The sequence below is a fragment of the Lontra canadensis genome, unplaced genomic scaffold (assembly GCF_010015895.1).
Source record: "Lontra canadensis isolate GAN:19392208 unplaced genomic scaffold, GSC_riverotter_1.0 scaffold7, whole genome shotgun sequence".
NCBI classification, from domain to species: Eukaryota; Metazoa; Chordata; class Mammalia; order Carnivora; family Mustelidae; genus Lontra; species Lontra canadensis.
Genome location: NW_022631001.1, coordinates 23,734,743 through 23,754,163, shown reverse-complemented (window position 1 = coordinate 23,754,163; position 19,421 = coordinate 23,734,743). Strand labels below are relative to the sequence as shown.

Genomic DNA, 19,421 nt, shown 5'->3' with positions numbered 1-19,421 from the left:
CAGCTGCTCCCTCCTCTCCCCAGGCCAGCGCTGCCTCCAAGGGGAGAACCAGGTTGGGGCTGAGCCTGGTCCCATGAAACCTCCAGGGCTGCCCATGACTAGCCGTCTGGGGCTCTCCCCCTTGAGATCCCATTCTACTGAGGCCCTGAGTAATGTTTTTCTGGGGACTCCCAGGTGGCTGATTAACAGCTACCACTGGGTTTTGCTGATAAGGAACAGGAAGAGGAACAGTCCTCACTGGGGCTCAGAACTCTGTGGTCTGTGCATGTTTTCCCAGCCATGGAGAAACAACTGGGAGCCCCGGGTGACAGATGAGGAAACAGGGGCTCGGAGGCAGAAGGAGTTGCCTATCTCATGGCAAGCCAAGGGCCAGGACAGATCTGAGGTCTCACGTTTTCTCAGGCTAGCCTCTGAGACCACACATAGAGGGAAAAGTCTGTGAAAATTCTCTGTATAAGTGTGAAGTCTATCCTCTGCTATCGGCCAGGGGATGGGGGTAGGGCTTTGAGTGTTTTGAAGCTAGAGGAACAAGTGTGACAGAGCAGGGAGCCACTCAGTTTGCCAGATCTTCATTCACTCACACTCACCTGTCCTTTCCTCCTCACGCTTACTCTTTTATGCTAGACACCTTATAACTCAGTCCAACCTCCTCCAGGAAGCCCTCTGTGATTTATCTTCCTCTAGCCCCCCGCATTCTTGCTTTCTTCTGAATTAACCAGGCCTGGCTGCCTATGCTGCTCATTTTTAAAATTAGGAGAACCAAGGCTGACAATTCATTCCCTATTGAGTGAAGCTGGCTGTGTGTTGGCTGCCCGCTCACAATGAATCACATAGTCTAGTGGGGAGAGCCAGTGTCAACACTGGCCGGCAGTCATAGCCAGTGTGATGTGTACTACTAGAGAGCTGAAGGGCTCGGAGGAGGGAACAAAGCAGGCTTGCATCATGGAAGACATCTTGTGGGCTGACTGTGAATTATAAGCAGATGAGGAGAGCCCTCCAGGCCAATAAGGCAGGGACAGGGTCAGGAAGGGCTGAAAAAGCAGAAGGTATGTTCAACTGGCAGTTGGAGGTGTATTTGTGATGCAGAACAGAGGGAGAGACTGGGAGTTTCAAAAAGGGAAGATACAGAGGTTGGCAGGGGCCAGAGAGAGAAGGAGCTTGAATTTCAGACCACAGAACAAGATCTCAGCACGAGACATGGGAGAGCCAAGGCCGGCCTTCAGACAGGGGACTTAGAGTTGGCTGCCTGTTCCAGAAAGATCACCCCCACTGCCACGTGGAGAGCAGATTCTCATGGGAGAGGCTAGAGGCAGGGAGGCCAGTGGGGGATTGGGTAGGGAAAAGACGAATAGGGAGAAATAACCATATTCCCGACAATGGAAACCGCTGTCTTTCCTGAGGGCTTACATGTGCTAATGATGTGCCCCGGTGGTCACCTGCTTCGTCTCAGCTCGTCTGAGCGGTGGTTTTCATTGCCCTTGCTGCATAGTTGATGAAGCTCAGAAAAGTTGTCACTAAGCATGCTTTGGTCCCTCCTCTGGGCCCACAAGAAGCCACTGTTAGAATTCTAACATTTCCAAGGCCCACACCTTTTTACTACCCAGGATCGGAGAAATCTTCAAGGGTGCACACTGGCCAAAAATGTGATAACTGCATCTGGAGGAGTCCAAGCATCCCGGCTTGGGGGACAAGGCAGATAGATGGAGGTGGGTGGTGGGCAGTGCATGTGGAAAGACATTTTCGGAGGAAGATAAGGAGCTCCATTTTGGACATGTTGTATCTGAGGAGCCAGTGGGACATCCAAGTGGGGATGTCCAGCAGATATTTGAGGGTTTAAGTCTGGAGCCCTTGAGAGAGAGCTGAGTTGCCAAGACTTGGGGTGGAGGTGGGAGACTTTGTTTTTATGGAGCTAGGGAGAGAGTGTGGCATGAAAAGGACAGAACCTTGGAGAAAACCAGCCTCCATGGGGGCAGAACAAGAAGGGTCTGCAAAAGATGCCAAGGGAAAAAATGCCCAGAGAGAATGCAGCCATGATGATATCAAAGAGCACGCAAGGCCAGCAGCAGTGACCCGCCGAGGGGACCAAAGGTTGAGAAGTGGAGAGTGTCCAGGGGCCCAGCAAGGAAGAGGTCACTGGTGATGCTGGGGTGAACAGGTCCAGAGGAACAGCAGGTGTGGGAGACTGGGGGCTGAGCAAATGGAGAGGGGTGTAGACAGCATTTTCAAGATGCTTGGCTGTGAAGAGAGGTGTGTGGTTGGGGTCAGGGAGAATTTTGTTGTATTTTTAAACTGGAGATGCCTGAGCAGAATTCCCAGCATTCGTTGGTGGAAATAAGCCCCAGAGAGGGACCAGAGGAAGGAGGTTGACAGAAAAGAAGAGGAGCTTCTGAGTCCATGGTGAGTCAGGTAGGGGAGGGAGGTACAACAAGGAGGGGTGTAAAAGCAGGTTTGCAGATTTGGTGGTGTGGTGGGGCGGGGGAGGGGAGGGCAAGTCTCATTTCAGACCAGAATGGTGGGCGAATTCCGCGGAGATGTGGATTTTTTGGGAGTTGTTTTCTCCACCCAGTGGGACCTGGAGCGCATATAGCAGGGCAGGCTCAGATCTCGGCGCCAGACCGGTTGGCTTCAAGCCTGGCATTCAGCTTCCTGAGCCTGAGTTCCCTCTTCCGTACAATGGGGATTTGTCCATTGAGCGAGTGGCTCTTGAGTACGAGCTCTGTGCTCATGCGGTGCAGGTTGAGAAGAGGTGAAGGGTGCCAGCTGAGGTCAGAAGCATTCTCCACCCAGACTGCCCAAGCCCTGTCCCTCTGTCCTGAGGCCACGGGGAGGCCTGGAACACTCACAGGCCAGGCGTCTCCCTCCTTATGAAGTGGGGAGGTCCAGACGTGTCTCCAGGAGGGGCCCGTGCATCTCAGGAACTTTTTGAGCTCTGAAGAGAAAACAACCCTCCCCCTCTGAAGTTCCCACCCTTGCAGAGGCCGGTAGCTGTCCCGCTCCGCCCTGGAAAGTTGGTGATGCTCTGTCTCCCTGTCTCGCCCCTACAGCTCCTCACCCTCACCGGCGCGATGCTCCGGCAGACTCGAGAGGCTGGAAACGGAAAGTGCCAAGGAGGAAAGGGAAATTATAAATACATTCAAGGAGAACCTAGGCTGCCTTCCCAGCTGTGGGCAGTGAGTCCACTCAGGGCGGTGAGTCCAGAATCAGGGTCCAGGGTTGGGGCCTCCAACCTTCTCATCACTGTCACCATCCTTCCCGCCACCAGGAGGCGGTGGTGCATCAGCTTTGGGGGTCAAATGCAAACGGGTTCAAATCCTAGCTCCTCCAACCACCGGCTGCACTTGGGCAAAGGACTTCCCTTCCCTCTGCTTCTGTCTCCCCTGCATGAATGGGGGGTAACAGCACCAGCAACAGTGGCTGCAGTGGTTTAGTGAGAGACTCTAGGTGAGAGTACTTTGCAAAATGTGAGGGTTTATCAAGGAGTTTTCTAGAGCTGTCCCCCCCTCAGCCACAGAAAGACCACCCCTGGATGTCCTCTCCTCTGAGGTTTTTCACCCTGGAAGGCTGGACGCAGAGGAACCGGCTGATGGAAAGTTCCCAGAGGGTACGGCCAGCCTGTTCAACGCTCACTGACCAACGTCACATGGAGAACTAGGATGTAATCCTGACCTTTTCCATTTTCTTCCTGGAAGAGTCAGGAAACACTTGACCAGGGCAGGGGGTGGGGTGGGGGTTGGCAGTGGTCCTTGCAGGGTGAGCGCTAATCCTGTGACAAACGGTGGAAGGGCATTTGAGCAGGGAGACACCATGTGTGTACGGGTACCAAGACATGAGTGTGTTGGGTACGCTCTGGGCAGAGGACCAGGGCAGGCGGAGAGGCTGGTAAGGTAGATCGTAGGGATATGATGACAAACATCAATTTTTAGCTAAAAAATTAACTTTGCTCTGAGGAGCAAGGCTGGGTGCCATGAGATTGGAGTTTGGAAAGATGACTCTGGGAGAACGGAGGAGATGAATTAGAACAGGGAATCTGGAGTCACAGAAGAATAAAGGGACTGCAAGAGTCTGGAAGAAGGAGGAACGGATTCTGAGCTAAGGGGAACAGGGAGGAGGAGACAGGAATGTGAAGGACAGGGAGCTGCCATGGGCTGTTGGGAAGGAGGAGGGTGGGTCAGGGATGGACTTGACTCCAGTGAGACTGGGGCTCAGCAGGGTCCTAGGAAGGGCCTAAGAGGGTCTCCAGGCCAGCAATGAGTTCTTGCTGAGCCAGAGGTGCCTGGGGGGCCCCCAAGAACAGGTGGACATCAGGAGGGAGCCTGGGCTGGAGCAGAATCGAGGAATCACCGACTGGGGCTCAAGCCCTTTCTGTTGTGGGATGGAAACCTGAGATTTGAGGAGGAAAGTGACACATCCAAGGTCATTCAGATGGTGATCGGTAGAACAGGCCTGGACCCCTGTCAAAAGCGCTGAGCTCCGTACTTAACTCTATTCAAGCCCATGGTTTAGGGACTGATGGACAGATGACTGAGTCCTCAAACTAGTTTTCTGAGACAGTTAAATGCCACGATTCTGGGTACAAGTTCTAGAGCCAGACTCTTAGGTTAAATCCTGGTTCTGCTTCTTAACAGCTGTGTAACCTTGGGCGAGTCTCCTTACATCTCTGGGCCTCAGCTTCCCCATCTGTAAACTGGGAGCTCTAATGGGTAGTTGGGAACACTAACTGAGTCCTTGCACAAATAAAGAACTTAGAACAATGTTGGACATGTGATTCATGAATGCCAGTCATGTTTATTGTATCAGTTTTATGGTTGACAAAACTGTGGCTTGAAAGAATGAAGTGGATGGGGCGCCTGGGTGATGTGGTCAGTTAAGCCTCCGACTCTTGGTTTCAGCTCAGGTCATGATCTCAGGGTTATGAGATCGAGCCCCGTGTCAGGCTCTGTGCTTAGAGCGTAGTCTGTTTGGGACTCTCTGTCCCTCTCCCTCTGCTCCTCCCCCCTGCTCTCTCACTCTCTCTCTCTTTCTAAAATAAATAAATCTTTCAAAAATAAAAGACGAAGAATGAAGTGGCTGTCCAATGTCACACAGCTTGTTGTTGGCAGAGCTCAGACCTAAGTGACTGCGAAGACTGGACTGGTTTGCTTACGACGAACTGCCTTCCCTTGTGGCTATTTCTGGAAGATGGTTGGATGTTTCCAACTCAAGAGACAGGAGTCTGCAAACTAAAGTCCCTCGAATTCTATGGACCTGGGCTCAGTTTTGCTGGAAAGATCCACCCCTGCCCTGGCCAGAGACCAGGTCTGTTCCATCTGGAACAGCTCAGGCCTGGTCTCTCCCCTCCCCCAGGAAGACGCATCTGTGTTTCACCCAGAAGACAAAAAAGGGCAGGCCTTTAAATAAGGGCAGCGACACTTTGATAATGAAGGTGTTTTAGGCATGAGTGCCAGAACAGTTGGAGCGAGCGAAGCTAGGAGGAGTGTGTGCAGAGTGTGGGGGTAGGTGTGTTTGGCTGGAACGTGAGAAGGAGAGAACCAAACAAAATGTAAACTGACAAGGCTCCAGATAAATGGCACTGATGGAAGCAGTCAGCCGTTCCAGCCTCTCCCAAGGGCGTTAGAGCCAAGGCCAATTTTGTGTCCTGCCGTGGTCCTAGACTGGGCCCTAACGCCACACAGAATGCGCTTTACCCCAGTAATTCTCACCAGGGCATCTGCGGAGGGCCTGCCGGGCTGAGATCAGCTGCCTGTGCGTTCGGCTTCCTGCCTTCCCCATCTGCAGGCTCGCAAGCCCATCAGGGAGGAAGTGACTCATCTTCCTAGATGAAGCATGCGGTATGCTTCCCCAGCAGCTGTCATAAACTCTGCCCAAGTCCCAGAAATGAAGCCCAGGGAGGAACGGGCCCTCGGATTTCTGTAGCTTGCACGAGCCGTGCTCCTCATGTGCCCTCCAGAGCGCTTTCCTCAAGAGAAGAAAATCCTAGTAACATCGATGGAGCAGCTGTTACCCACCCACCAGGCACTGTGTGAGGACAGCCGCTTATGAGCCCCATCCTACAGATGAGAACACAGAGGCATCAAGAATTAAGGAGCACATGGGGGCACCTGGGTGGCTCAGTGGGTTAAAGCCTCTGCCTTTGGCTTGGGTTATGATCCCAGGGTCCTGGGATTAAGCCCCACATTGGGCTCTCTGCTCAGCAGGGAACCTGCTTCCCCCTCTCTCTCTGCCTGCCTCTGTGCCTACTTGTGATCTCTGTCTGTCAAATAAATAAAATTAAAAAAAAAAAAGAATTAAGGAGCACATGGTTATGGAGTTTGTGTTTGGGAAGGCGGAACAGCTGTGGAGACGGGGTCGTGGTTGCACAAACAGGGGGATGCCCTAAATGCCCCTGGATGGCACACGGACAATGGTTAAGAGGGTAAATTGTATGCTATGTCTATTTAAATACTTACAAACAAGCGGAGAAGTAACATAGCTACCAACTGGAAAAGCCAGGAGTCCCACCCAGCAGTCCAGCCCCAAAGCGTTGTCCTTGACCATCTGCTATTTTGTCTCATTTGCAAGCGGAGATACTGATCTGAGGGACAGAGGCACTTGCTCCTGAGGGCACTGGGGACTGGAGGTGGTGGGGAGGCTGGGGCAGGCCCCAGGCGAGGGCGGCTGGTGGTCTGGACCAAGGCGGGGATGGCAGGATGGAAAGAACTGGGCCAGCTTGAAAGACTTGTGGAGCACATAGGCAAGTGTGCAGAGTCAGGGGCCGCCTGTGACTGCTCTCCCTGGGCTCCCCCTGGCCTGTCTGCTTCAGCCTCCTTGGACAGTGGGCCTCTGTCCCCTTTCCCTGACTGCAAGAGTCTGGGAGGAAAAGCCCCGGCACAGACCTCCTCTCTGGCCCCTAGGGGGCAGTGTTGCAAAGTCTTCTGAGAGTTGGAGCCCTTGCTGGTGTGAGCTCCCTCTCCTCTCCCAGCCTTTGCTGCATCCCCCCCAACCCCCCAACCCCTGTTTTCTCTCCCACGATCCAAATTATTAATAACCATCATCCTTCATGTCCCACACCTGGCACTTTACAAAAGCAGTGGTACATCCATTAGCTCACAGGGTTCTTCCCCAAAGACTGGGGTGGAGCAGAATGACACTGACCCTTCCTTTTATCCCCGACCACTTTTTTATAAGCACACTGAGGACCGGGCAGGAAATGGGATTTGACCAATGTCAGCGTGTTGGTGGCAGAGCCAGGGCTGGGAGCCACGGGCCAGCCAGCACCCAGTCTGGACCCTGGGAGAGGGCATAGCCCCGCAGTGTCCGTAGTAAGACAACTGCTAACAAGGCTCACCCAGCTAGCTTACAGATTCCTTTTTTCCCCTTGAGCTCCCTCCCACCTCAGGGGGCCTTCTTGGTGATTTATTCCCAAGAGTTGTCAGGTCAGACTGACCTGGCACGTACCTGCCACAATTTACTTCCTCCTCATCCTCTGCTTGCAGAATTATAAGTCACTCGATTACCATCGTCACCCTATTAATAATGGCTCGTGTCTGCTCAGCTCTAAGAACTTAGCAAGCACTAATCCATCCATTAGCTCATCTGAGCCGTATGACAGCATTGAGATGGTATTTCACAGACAAGGACAGTGAAGATCAGAGAGGGCAAGTGACTAGCCCCAGGTCACCCAGCTAGGCCTTGGAAGAGATTACAATCTCCTGAGAGAGGGAAGCTATGCACATACCAAGTTGAAGATAGGGCAGGGGAGATGTTTGGGGTTTGTTGTGGCTTTGCCTGGAGGGATCCTGTTATCCTGAATTTACTAGATGAGAAGATCAAGTCTCAGTGATTTTCTTACTGGGTCAAAATTGACCCGTCTGATGCCCCTGCTCATGCTTTTTGGGGCCTGGGCTGCCACTTTGAGGGAGGGATGTAGAATTTCTAGCAGAGTACCTATTCTCTGCAGCCTGGAGGGGGAACCTGGTGGGAGGTGGATGCTGTTGGACCCGTTGGGGCAAAAGGGCTTCCCAAGGAGGAACCTCCAGGGGGAGAGTAAGAAAGAGCACAGCACAGGCTATGCAAGGCTGGGTGGGCTGGAGAAGAGAGAGGCCGTGCTCAGCCAAGGTGGGCCAGGCTGAGGGCCAGGCTGTGTACCCACCTTCCTGCAGGCCTGTGCTTCTCCTCACATGCTTGGGAAATTTCCTGTGTCTTGATCCAAGAGTGGTGTCAACAAAGAGGGATGAGGTCCTAAAGCCTTGGCAGGCTGGGGTCTGTTTCTCATCCACCAGAGAGAGAAACTGAAGCCTAAGGAGAGTCAGTGCTGTCGTTGTTGTTTCGCTAGGCCTCAGTCTCCCAGTTGGGAAAAGGGGAGGATTGAATTAAACGTGCTCCAGGTTCCTTCCTGCTCAGACCTCCTAGGTACCATGCGTCCAGCTTTGCTGTCCTTGGCGCAGATCCCGGCCCCTGCTGTTTATTTGACTTGTGGCTCTGGGCAAGTCACATGGGCTCTCTCTCTGAGTGTCAGGGTCCACATGGGTGAAAAAAGTATGACACAGCCCTCTGTGAGCAGATCAAATGAGCCATGCATGGGAGCATGTCTGTGTAGCTTGGGTTCTGACCCCAGGCAGCGTCTGGGGGGTGGGGAAGGCTGAAACTCTGACCAAGCTCCTCACTTGTCTGCTCAGCCAAGGTCTCATTTATAGACATCCGCTCCTTGGCTGCCAGGCTGAAGGGAAGTGGGAGCAAAGGTGCTGAGACGGCAGTTCGGAGACTTTTTCAGGAAGGAGCCTCTGGCTACTCTTCCCCTTCCCACCCCTGCCTCCCCATCTTCTGGACATTCTCACAGTGACACTCATGACGGTCCTGAAGGTGGGCGGTTTGACGTCATGATCTCCATTTAACAGATGAGGAGACTGAGACTCAGAGAGGAGAAAGGACTTGTTGCAGTCCCATAGCTGGTTAGTGACAGAGCTGGGACCAGAATTAAGTTCTCCAGTCTGGGGCTTGGCACTATTCTGTTACACCCCAATTCAGATAGTTCTATAAAATGAAGAGTGTCCTATTTTTCTGGGTGCGCAAATGCCCTCCATGGGTTAACTTAAAGAAGGGAAGGGCCTGGGTTCTGCAAACAGCCCAAGGTTTTACGGACAGCATCAGGCTCTGCATGAGACGAAAGACTGTGCACACATCACAGGGTCTCAGAAACTCTGCAAGCCATGAGGGGCTTTGCCAACAGCTGGTAAAGGAAGAGCGCTCATGCCTGAGGTTATTGTATGTTCCACGCCTCGTGGGGCATTGTGCACTGTTTCACTCAAAGATTGATGAGATGAACTTAGCCAGCCAAGCTGGGCGCAGCAGGTACCCAGACCAATCCATGTATAGAACATTTTCAGCCTCTGAAACCAAGATGGAGGCAACTGAACTTCCAGAAAGCCTCAAGGGACCTTCTCCTTCTTAACCAGGCACCTGCAATTTGAAGTCTGAAGGGGCCACCTCTTGGTTTTCTCGAGCAGGAGCAGGACCTGGTCTTTATATCAGTCTGAGCCAATTATTGACCTTCCCTAGAATGGGGGTCACGCATTCACATTTCTGGTTTCTCAAAGACAGCCAGGCAACGTGTATCTATTGGGCGCTACTATGTGCCAGGATGCACACTGATTATTTCAAAGACTCCCTGCTTCCCACTTGCTCCCTCATACGGCCCCCAGGAGCCAAGCGGGGTCCATGTATATTTCTTTTATCACTGCACCCTGAAAGCTGGGTTTGAAATCCACATCCCTATTTCATGCAAAGACCCTATTCCTGGAACTGGGTCAAGTTCACTTCTGTATCTTGGATTTCAGGAAACCTGGAGGTCTCCTTCGGAAAATGCAGCCTGGATGGAGGAAAAGGCCTGGGTCCAGCATAGGAGGTTCTTGAACCTCATGGCCCCACCTTCTACTGACTGGGTGATCTCGGAGCAGTTACTGAGACTCAGTGCCTCATCTGTAAAATGGAGGAATAAATACATGGCCCACAGGGCTGATGGGAGGACCCAGGGGGCCTCCAGTGTGAGAGTGCTGAACCAGCTGGAAAAGGCGAACTTGTCAGTGTGTTTCCTCTTGCTGTCCTGATCTGAGCCCTGCCTCTGTGGCTTCCTTCTCTGAGGTCCAGGCCTTCAGGCTTGGCTTTTTCCTTGCTCGCTGAACTTGCCCAGCAGCCTTGCAAGTGAGGGGCCAGCTCTCCCTTCTTTATGGATGAGGGAAATGATTCTCAGAGATGCAGAAACTTGTCTGAGACCACGGAGCCAGCTGAAATGAGACCAAGGTCTGTCTGGCTCTAAGGCCTCCATCCTCAGCCTTCAGTCCAGAAAACTCTTGAAATTTCAGATTTGCCTTCCTGCTCACCAACCCCTTCTGCTGAGATGGAGCTCCACTTTATAGAACTGTTGCCAGAAGTCCCTCGAGCCAGGCTGGCCATTGTGAATCCTGGTGAATGGACTTACTCCTTGCTCTGGATCCTCGGAGCTCAGAGAGGAGATGGGGTTTAGTGAGAGGGGGCCAGGGATTCTGGGAAGGGGGACCCTGGAGGGGCAGGGGCTCTCTATGGGGCTCATGGAGGGTGACAGAATTTCTGAAATGGGGGACAAGAGCTTGGTGGGGGACAGATTGAGAATGGGAGTGCAAGAGGAGACTGGAGAATCGGGACTGAAATGAGACCAGGGCTTGGGGACCGTCCACATTCCCTCTGCCTGCTACCTCTTTACTGCTGACAGAGGAAGAGAAAATATTCAGGGGAACGTGGACAGAGGCTTGAAGGGGAGGAGACCACAGGAGCCTCCTCCCAGCAGCGGGGCTGGGTGGAAATGAAACCCAGCCTCCTGCACCACTCTGGCCCTGGGCTGTCCCAGCCGAAAATCAGAGGAATTCAGAGAGAGGCAGACAGAAGGAACAAGTAACTGGATGAGGCAGGCACTGGGAGAGTGGAGTCAAGTTTTACGGGAATTCCTATCCATCTCAGAAGAGGCGGCTGCTGTCCAGTGTGGCCCGAGAAGCACCGGCCACGTGCCAGAGTCTCTACATTACTGCCTCCCTTCTGTGGCTCACGGCGGCTATCTCCAGGGGCCCCTGATAAGGTCTCACTCTCTCTCCTGCTCAGCCCCACTTTTGACCTTGAAATAGGGGTTGGAACTCACTGCACCCCAAAAATCATGGGACCCAGGATAGGTAAGTCTTGGATGAAATTAAGGAAGGGGCATTGGGAGGGAGGCTGCGGGCCATGTTCCCAGTGTTGGAGGGTGAGGAGGCTAGGGAGCCCACTGGGATGGAGTGGTGGGGGGGCCTCACAGTTCCCCACACAGAGCCAGCCATAAGGCCAGACCTAGAGAAAGTGTGTTAAATGAATGAGTGACTGATGGAAGGAGCAGGAAGGGATCCTATTTACTCAGTGGGAGGCGGGGAACCCAACCTACCTTCCATGACAGAGACACTGGGAGGACAATGGAAATTCAGGCCACTGGAGAGCCCCTCGCGGAGCCCTGCTTTCTCTCTGAAGCAGGCAGAGATAAAGACAGACAAGGCAGAGAAAGATACGGTTGCAAGTGGAGTCAGAGACAGAACAAGTCCAGAGATACGCAGTCAGACAAAGGGTGGGCCAGAGAAGACAAAGGCCGACAGGTGTCTGCAGGAGTGTGCAGGGACAGGGAAGGAGGTCCGCCCCAGAGAGAAGGCTGCAGAAGAGATGGAGAAATGAAGAGAAGCAGACAGAGACAGAGAGAAGAGAGACAGGCAGACCCGCCACAAAGAAGCCGAAAGCTCAGCACAGAAGAGAAAGGGATTCAGAGGGAGACTTGCAGAGCCCAGCCTGGAGTGTGACACGCGCCACGTGGAGAGGGCGGCGGTTCTGGGAATGGGGTCCCCCGCTGAGCATTTCTTGGACAGAGGAGGGAGGTGGGAAGAAAACAAAGGGTCTTCAGTCAGGGTGCCCTGCAGTGATCACCTCCGGCCTCCTTCCAGCTGTCTGTCCTCCGCGGCTGTGTTAACCTCACGCCCACTCAGGCAGGAGTGAACCTGTTCCCTGGCTTGTGCGGGCGACACGGAGGGCTTCGTGGGCAGGCTGATGCAGCCTGGGTACCCTGGCGTGGCAGGAAGGGCGGGGTGGATGTTTCCTTTGGGGACCTCGCCAGAGAGATGACAATGAGGTCAGACTTGGGCGGGCTGGTTTGGAGATGGGCCATTGACAGCCTTAATTCCACATCAGCCTTGGCTGGCTGCAGGAGGGGAGGGTGGGTGACCCTACAGGTATGGGAAGAAACTAGTGACTTTGGCTGTATCGTACTTGACCCCCTCGCCCCACCGTTATTTGGACTCCTGCAGGGCTCAGGTCTTGACTGTTCTCCAGCCGTCCCCACCTCTGGCACATACAGCAGAAGGCCAATCCCAGCATCTGCCTGCTGGGCCACCAGGAGCCGCCTCTGGCTTTGCTTCAGGCCCCACCCTGAGCTGAGGCCTGGCTTCCCCCAAGCTCTTCCTGGTCTGAGGACATCTGAGGGTTGTGGGAATGCAGGTGGGGCAGGGCACAGAGCCTGGAGCCTGGGAAAAGAGCAGGGGCCAGCTGATGTGAGGGAGAGGGGTCAGCGGTCCTAGCCAGGGGCAGGCAGCAGAGAGAGGAATCAGGGTCAGATCTGGCTCTCAGCCCAGGCCTTCCACCAACTCACCACGTGCCCTTAGGCCACAGGCAGATTTCCCTGTCTGTGGGGGAGGAGTTGGAGAAAAGGATCTCCCAAGGCCATTCCTTTTGTGATTTCAGAAAAGCCTCTTTGCTACCTCTGTCTCTTTGCTCACAGCTTTTACCTCTCTACCAGGGAGGTATCTGCCCTCGTTTCTTTACCGATTCTGGTGAAATTTGCCATTTGCCAACTTCTCCAAACATCACCTCCTCCAGGAAGCCTTCCAGACTGATTCTCCAGCTAGAAGTAACCTGTCTCACGTATGCTGCTTGACTTCTCTTCTTCAAGGATGATTCTTTCTTGTTCCTCATATTGTTTCTGTTGCTTTTTAGCTGTCTTGGGTTCAAAGTGCATTGATCTGGTGCAGATACATCACACAAAGGAGAGAACTAGCAGCCCTGGGTTAAAATTTGAGCTCCACATCACTGGCTTTATGAGAACTCAGTGACATACTCTCACCCTGTTTAATAGTTGAGGAAACAGATGCTCAGAGAGGGCAAGTGACTCACCCCAGGTCACCCAGCAAGGGAGCAGCAGAATGGGGGCCAGAACCCAGGTCGTCCTGATGCCAAAGCTCTTTCCTCTCTCTGTCATTGCCCTCAGGACTCCCTTCTCTCTTCCGCAGACCCCACACTAGGGAGACTCCACCCACTCGGGCACTTCTCCACTGCTTCTAGACAAAGCAAACTATTCTCTGGGTGCTAGTAACTAGGGAGTGGGCAGGGTTGGGGGGTAGTTATTTCCTCCCAGGTTAGGCCTTGCCTCTTAGGCCAGAGCTCAGGCAGCTGTGAACCAGATGGGAAGCTTGCCTGGACCCTACAGTCAGGGGCCAGGCATTTGTTTGCATTTGTCCCCGTCTGCATTTGTCCCTTCCTGGGACTCACTTTCTCTGTGTGGTGGATGGAGGGCCGAGGTGGTCATCTGGTCTCTTCCTGAGATGCTCAGTCTTCTGTCTCTGGAAGGAGCAGTGCAGCAAAGCCCTCTGTAGAGGAAGGGTCGGAGCTCCCCATCGGTGTTAAGGGGGCTTGGCTATCTCCAGCATGTCAGCTTGAACTTCAGCTGCACTGGGGGTCAGGAAAAAGTAAAGAAGTTTGGTCCCTGCCATCCCTCAGGGGTTGCAGCCCAGAGCCCCAAGCCTTCATGCTGGAAAGGATGGAGAACAATGGCCGCCTCACCAGACCCGGAGCTCCCTAGAGGTGGGGCCAGATTTGATCCATTCTTGGGGCCCCAGATCTCAGCACAGGCTTGGCAAATGCAAGGATTTGGGAAAGTCTCAGTGTCTAAGCTGTCCTCCCTCCACTCCATGCCTCCCCCCATGACATTCCTTCCTTCCCTCCAACCTGTTTGTAAAGAGGACTGGAGCCTCGTGATATGGAGTGAGGTTGGCTATAATAGGGCCCCAGGGAGTAAACGTAAGCACAGAGAGAGGAGCTGGGGCTCATGATCAGGGGAGGTGGCATGGCCAAAGCCAATGGCCACTCTCTGAGCCTCAGGCTCCGTGTTCTAGGCAGAAGGAGACTGACCTGAATTCCCTGTGGGCTCTGGGCTCACCCTTCCCCCAAGGCCCTCCTCACTATTTTTAAGGTCATCTTAGGTCTAGATGCGATAGCCAGGGCTGGAACTGGGAACAGAAAGTCCCAGCACAGGGTGCCTGACCCAGCTTGGAAACCACCAGAAAGTGCTTGGCCTCCTCCCCCACCCTGCACTATCTCCCTCAAGAAGCAACAGCTGGGAGGCCTATAAAAGCTGGACCTCAAGCATGCTATTGTCATCCCAACAGACCACCCAAAGCCCTGGGAGGAGGAATTTCCCAAAGATGACAGCCAAGCCCTTTGTGCCTCCAGGGCTCCCACTCCTCCCCAGCCCCAACCTGGACCCCTCCTCCCACATTCCCATGCTCCAGTCCTGTCTTCTCCCTCAGCTTAGCTTGGTTCAACTTAACCTGGACCAGGCCTTGCAAGATGAGAAATGCTTTGCTGGGGAGGAAGGACAATCCAGGCCAAGGGTGCAGCGTGTGCAAAGGCAGAGGGGTGAAAAGCATAGGATGAATTTGGGGAAGGGCAAGCATCGATGGAGCCCGAGAATACTGTTTGCTAGGGGTGGGTAGATGAGACAGGTGCGGTTCCCAGGGGCCTTGACCTTTTGAGGCTGAGATGTCTGTTTTCATGTGGTGCAGAGGGGGCAACTGCTGTTGAGGATGGCAGTGCACCCAGCATGACATTTTCCTGCAATCCTACAAACCCTCCATGAGATGGGCTCTCTTCCCTCGCTCCCAGAGAAACTGAAACTGACACAGGCTAACGACGCTACCCAAGGTCACAGAGCTCCAATGGGGCAAAGCAAATATTTGAATCCAAAGTCTTTTAATCCAGAGGATTTCAGCAGGGACATGGTCCATCAGGACACAGGATGGGACAGGTGCTGCCCTGAGGAGCTCACTGCTTCATCAAGGGACGTAAACAGTGAGGGAAACTGCAAGCTGAGGGCATACAGAGCAATCTCAGAGGTAAGAAGGGCTCAAGGAAGGTGTTGGCCACGTAGGCTTCCTTCTACTCCAGCACCTCTGAAGAAGTATCTGTCATTTGTTATGAGGGGCGGATTACCCAATATCTGCTGCTGGGAATATTTCCCTTCCCAGGCTCGGGCTCTGGGTGTATCTGTGCTGGAAGCTGGTAGTTTTTCCAAAAACATCTTGGCACCTCTGTGACACTGTCCCCTCCCCCGACCTTGGCACCTGAACATGGTTCCCAGGTAGGTTCCTCTTTTTGCTCTGTTTTCTTCAGACAGTACACATGGCAGAGGCATCTCACTCTCGCTGGGCAAGTTGCCTGCCCACTTGTGGCTTCTGTTACCTTCTTTCTGCTCTTGTCTCCAGACAGCTGGAGATCTGGCTCTAGCCCGTATCCTCTCCTGGGCTCTCCTAGAGCCCACAGCCTCCTAAATATCTCTCCCTTGGTGCGCACACCCCACCCCAGCCCTGCCACCCCAAACTCATTCATGGTCAAGGCTGAACTCACCACACCTTTGCAGTCCCAGCCCTCAACCATGGCACGCGCATAGGCAGAGCTGCACCTCTCTCGGCTATACCCCTGCCCCCACGACTCCTCGGCTTCCTTCACTCCCCACAGCTGATCTTCCACCAAGTCCTACCTCCCCACTGTGATACCTCAGTTCATCACTCTCCTTTCCCACAGCCACTGCCTAACCCAGGACCCATGGTCCCTCGCCACTCTGGACCCCACCCCTGCCTTCTCCCTGGCTCCTGCCCATTGCTTGACTCTTCCACTCTCCCCACCACCACAGGCACAGAGGTCTGTCCAGGTGGTCAAATCAGACCTCATCCCTGGGCTCAGAACAAAGCCCAGCCCTTCAACCTGGCATTCAGGCTCATTGTAGACTGGCTCCTCCAACCGCTCCAGCCCCAGTACCCCCCACCGCACCCCTACCGTGGCCCTAGTGCTCCAGCCTTGCCAGACCATTCGTTCCCTGAGCACTTTTTATACTTTGATCTGGCTGCCCTTTTCTCTGATGTTTCTTCCTTTAGGAAGCCTTCTAGAACCTTGCAATCTAGGCTAGGGCCTCTGCTGTGTTTTTATAGTCTTGAAATTCCTTGTGTTACATCAGTGAGCTCAGGTCACTGGGCTTCTGTGTTAGATGTCTGCTTCCCCTCCCCACCACTCCCACTCCCGGACACTGGGAGCATCCTGAGGGCAAGGATGGGGGCTGCTGGCCTCTGTGTCCCAAGCAGCCTGCCTCAGAGAGCTGTCAGGATGTGCGGAATGAATCCTCAATGTTACTTCTAGAAGCAGCAGAGACCAGTTCATGTAAAGCCCCTGGGCAAGTCAAGGTCCTCTCTGGCCCTGTTTATTCGCCCCTCAAAGGCTTACTTAACCCAGCCCTGGCTTCCTATCCAGGGGACTCCCCAGCCCAGTGTGGCCGTGGAGTCACCGGCTGATGAAGAGGGTCCCTGAAAACACACCAGGCAGGCAAACCCCCTCCACCCCCCACAGAGAGACTCCAATGGGGCAACTTGCCACGTGTAGGCCCAGCATCTTGGGCAGCTGGGTGCTGCTGTATGAGAATGTGGGCCCAGGATTGCCAGATCTGCTCATCTTTCAGGAAAAAGCAAAAATCTGGAGTTTTATGTGAAATTTCCTGTTTTTAATTGCTGGCCACTAACTTCAAAACACTCAGCAAGCATTGCGCAAGCCCCCCCCCCCCCAAACATCTAGAAGCCAGATGCACCACCAGGTAGGGCTTCCACGCACTGTACAACTCCAACTCCAGAAGGCACCATTCACTTTGGGCTGTGCAGGCCATATAACTGCCCATGGGGCCACTGACCGGGGCCTCTCCATTGTAACCTCTGCCTTATATTCTATCCCTCCTAGTTCTTGTGATGGCCTTGGCAAAGGGTGTGGGGGAGAGGCCTTTCATTCTCTCGTACAGGGAAGTTATTAGAAGAAAAAAAAAGGGACCTTGGAATGCAGCTGGTGGATGGGGTGGGGGTTGGGAGAGGACTAGAAATGGCTGAGGGAGGGCTCTAGAGCGGTCTGTGTTGCTTCAGGGATCAGCAGGAGGTGACTGAGTGAGGCCGGGGCTGAGTCTCCCACAGGAAGGAGTATCGTTTTTTTTCTGGGGCCTGGTGGCCACACCTGGAAATAGATTTCCTGGTGAGTTTGGAGCAAAGGCTGATGAAACTGCCACTTGCGGGATTTCCTGATATTGACAAAAGACATTATCCTGTGTGACCCTCCCACAGGGTTGAGATGCAAGGCTTAGTATTCTCAAGGCTGAGGCTCAAAGAAGTCTAATTGCTGGCCCAAGGCCATACAGCATCTCTGTGATCTTCCATTTTGCCCTCTCTGCTGGAGACAGGCTGGAATGTTCTGGAGAGAAAGTGACCTTGTCTTGTCCCTCCTTGGTTCTCAGGATGTGAGAACCCTCACAGGCTCTCTTGGCATTTCTCAGCAGGTCCCTTCTGAAAGTTCAAAACTGGGCCTTGGTTATGAGTTCTGAATTCCCACCATGCTCAGGTCCCCTGGAGTATTGGACTCAGGTCCCCACATGTCTTCCTGCCTCATTTGTCTCTCCAGCCTTGCCCTGACAGCACTCTCTGAGGCATTAGAAGAGGGTGTTAACTTACCAGCGAATGGCTGACTCTCTCAAGAAGCTAGTAGAAGGGCAGGCTCTTGCCATAAAACCACCTTTGACAAAGGACAGAAGGGAAGCCAGGCTAGAATAAGAAATGGCTACATGGGGATTAAGTGTCATTTGTTCTAAGGCCTTCTTTGCAGCCAACCTTCTTGTGGTTGCTTTTGGGGGCCCAAGAGTCAGGCAGATCTGACTTCCAGTCCAGGTTTTGCCATTTACCAGCCCCAGGACCCTGGGGTACGTTGCTTCCCCTCTCTGTCTTGGTTTCTTCCTCTGTTCCCTGGAATCACAGCAGCTACCTCTAAGCGGTGCTAGGAGGGTTGATGAGTGAGCTCAGCCCAACCCAGCCCAGCCCAGCCCAGCCCAGCCCAGCCCAGCACATAGTGCTGCTCGGTCTGTGGGAGCTCCTCACACAAGCCCCCAGGACAAACTCCTCCAAGACACTTCCTGTAGGGGCTTAGGCTGAGCCAGAGAGCTGGGTCTCCTAGCCTCCCACCTTCTCAGCCCTCCGGGGTTGAACTTTCTCTGGATTCTCGAGTTCCAGAAGTGGTCCTTACAGTCGCAAAGCAAGTATGGAAACCAGTGGGGCACTTGTGCCAGGACAGACAGCTGACAGAAAGCCTGGCTGCCTGATGGGGAATAAACATTTACCACACAGCTGCTACTCATTGTGTTTGGGCTGCCTCCCCACACATTACTGACAGAACCTGTTAGGAAGACAATGTCTATTTACTGTGAGCAGGGATAAGACCACTTCTCAAAGCTTTGGCGATGATTGGGAGTGGGGAAGTAAGGTCAATAATTGCTGAGGATTAGAAGTTCGTTTTAAGGCTCGTCCTTTAGGGTGGGGAGGGAAGGACAGGAGGGAGGCTTGACTGGGGTTGGGTAAGAATCATGATTCAACAGTTTGTTGGTGGAAACAACAAGGTAAGGATTTTGTGGGGAGGGATTTGTTTAAGGCGATCAGTCTGGGAAGCGTCAGAAGAAAAAGTGCGAATGAAGACAGTGGAATTGCCAGGCCAAGTTCATGCGGATCTTAAGGAGTGGTTTCAGGTTCTCAGTGTCCAGGCCAAAGATGGGGTGGAAGGATCTGGTTCTCCGTGGGCGCTCTCTGTCCTGGGATGTCGGGATTACAGTCCGTGCCTTGCAGATGAGGAAGCAAAGGGGTCCCTGGTCTCAAGCCACAGAGCAGGATTGCAGCTGGTGGGGATTCAAACCTGGGCAATTGTCTCTGGAGCTGGGAGTGTGCATGGGGGGAAGGGGTCTCGGGTCCTCCTTGTGGTAAGTTGGGACTTGGGTGACAGGGAGAGATAATCTAGGGAGGGAATTTGGTGCTGTCAGAAGGAAGTGTTAACTTGGGGGGCCCAGGTGCACGTGGAAGGGAATGGGTTCCGTTGGGCCCTGGGGTCTGAGAGGTGCTTGAATGTTATGAGAAGAGGGAAGGGTAACTGCCCTCAGGTGGAGGCTGTAGGACTTTGAGCCTTTCCAGCAAAAAGCAGGCAGAGAAATCTATCCTTCCCTGTCAGGCTGCTCTCTGAAACCTTGGTCCTCATCACCCTGGATTCAACTGGTGTGAAGAATGCTGATTCCT

General features: G+C 53.6%; 1 protein-coding gene across 2 annotated transcripts in view; it reads left to right on the top strand.

The window, feature by feature from the left end:
* Positions 1–10,829: 10,829 nt before the first annotated feature.
* SLCO2B1 (solute carrier organic anion transporter family member 2B1) overlaps positions 10,830–19,421 on the top strand; it is a 44,618-nt gene continuing 36,026 nt past the window's right edge. The window contains exon 1 of one of the 2 annotated variants that reach the window (XM_032853053.1): positions 10,830–11,174. In XM_032853053.1, coding sequence (XP_032708944.1) covers positions 11,159–11,174 — 16 coding nt within the window. In that variant the 5' untranslated portion in view covers positions 10,830–11,158. Of the gene's footprint in view, positions 11,175–15,145; positions 15,183–19,421 lie in introns of those variants that run through there. The other variant, XM_032853054.1, reaches the window with a different exon arrangement.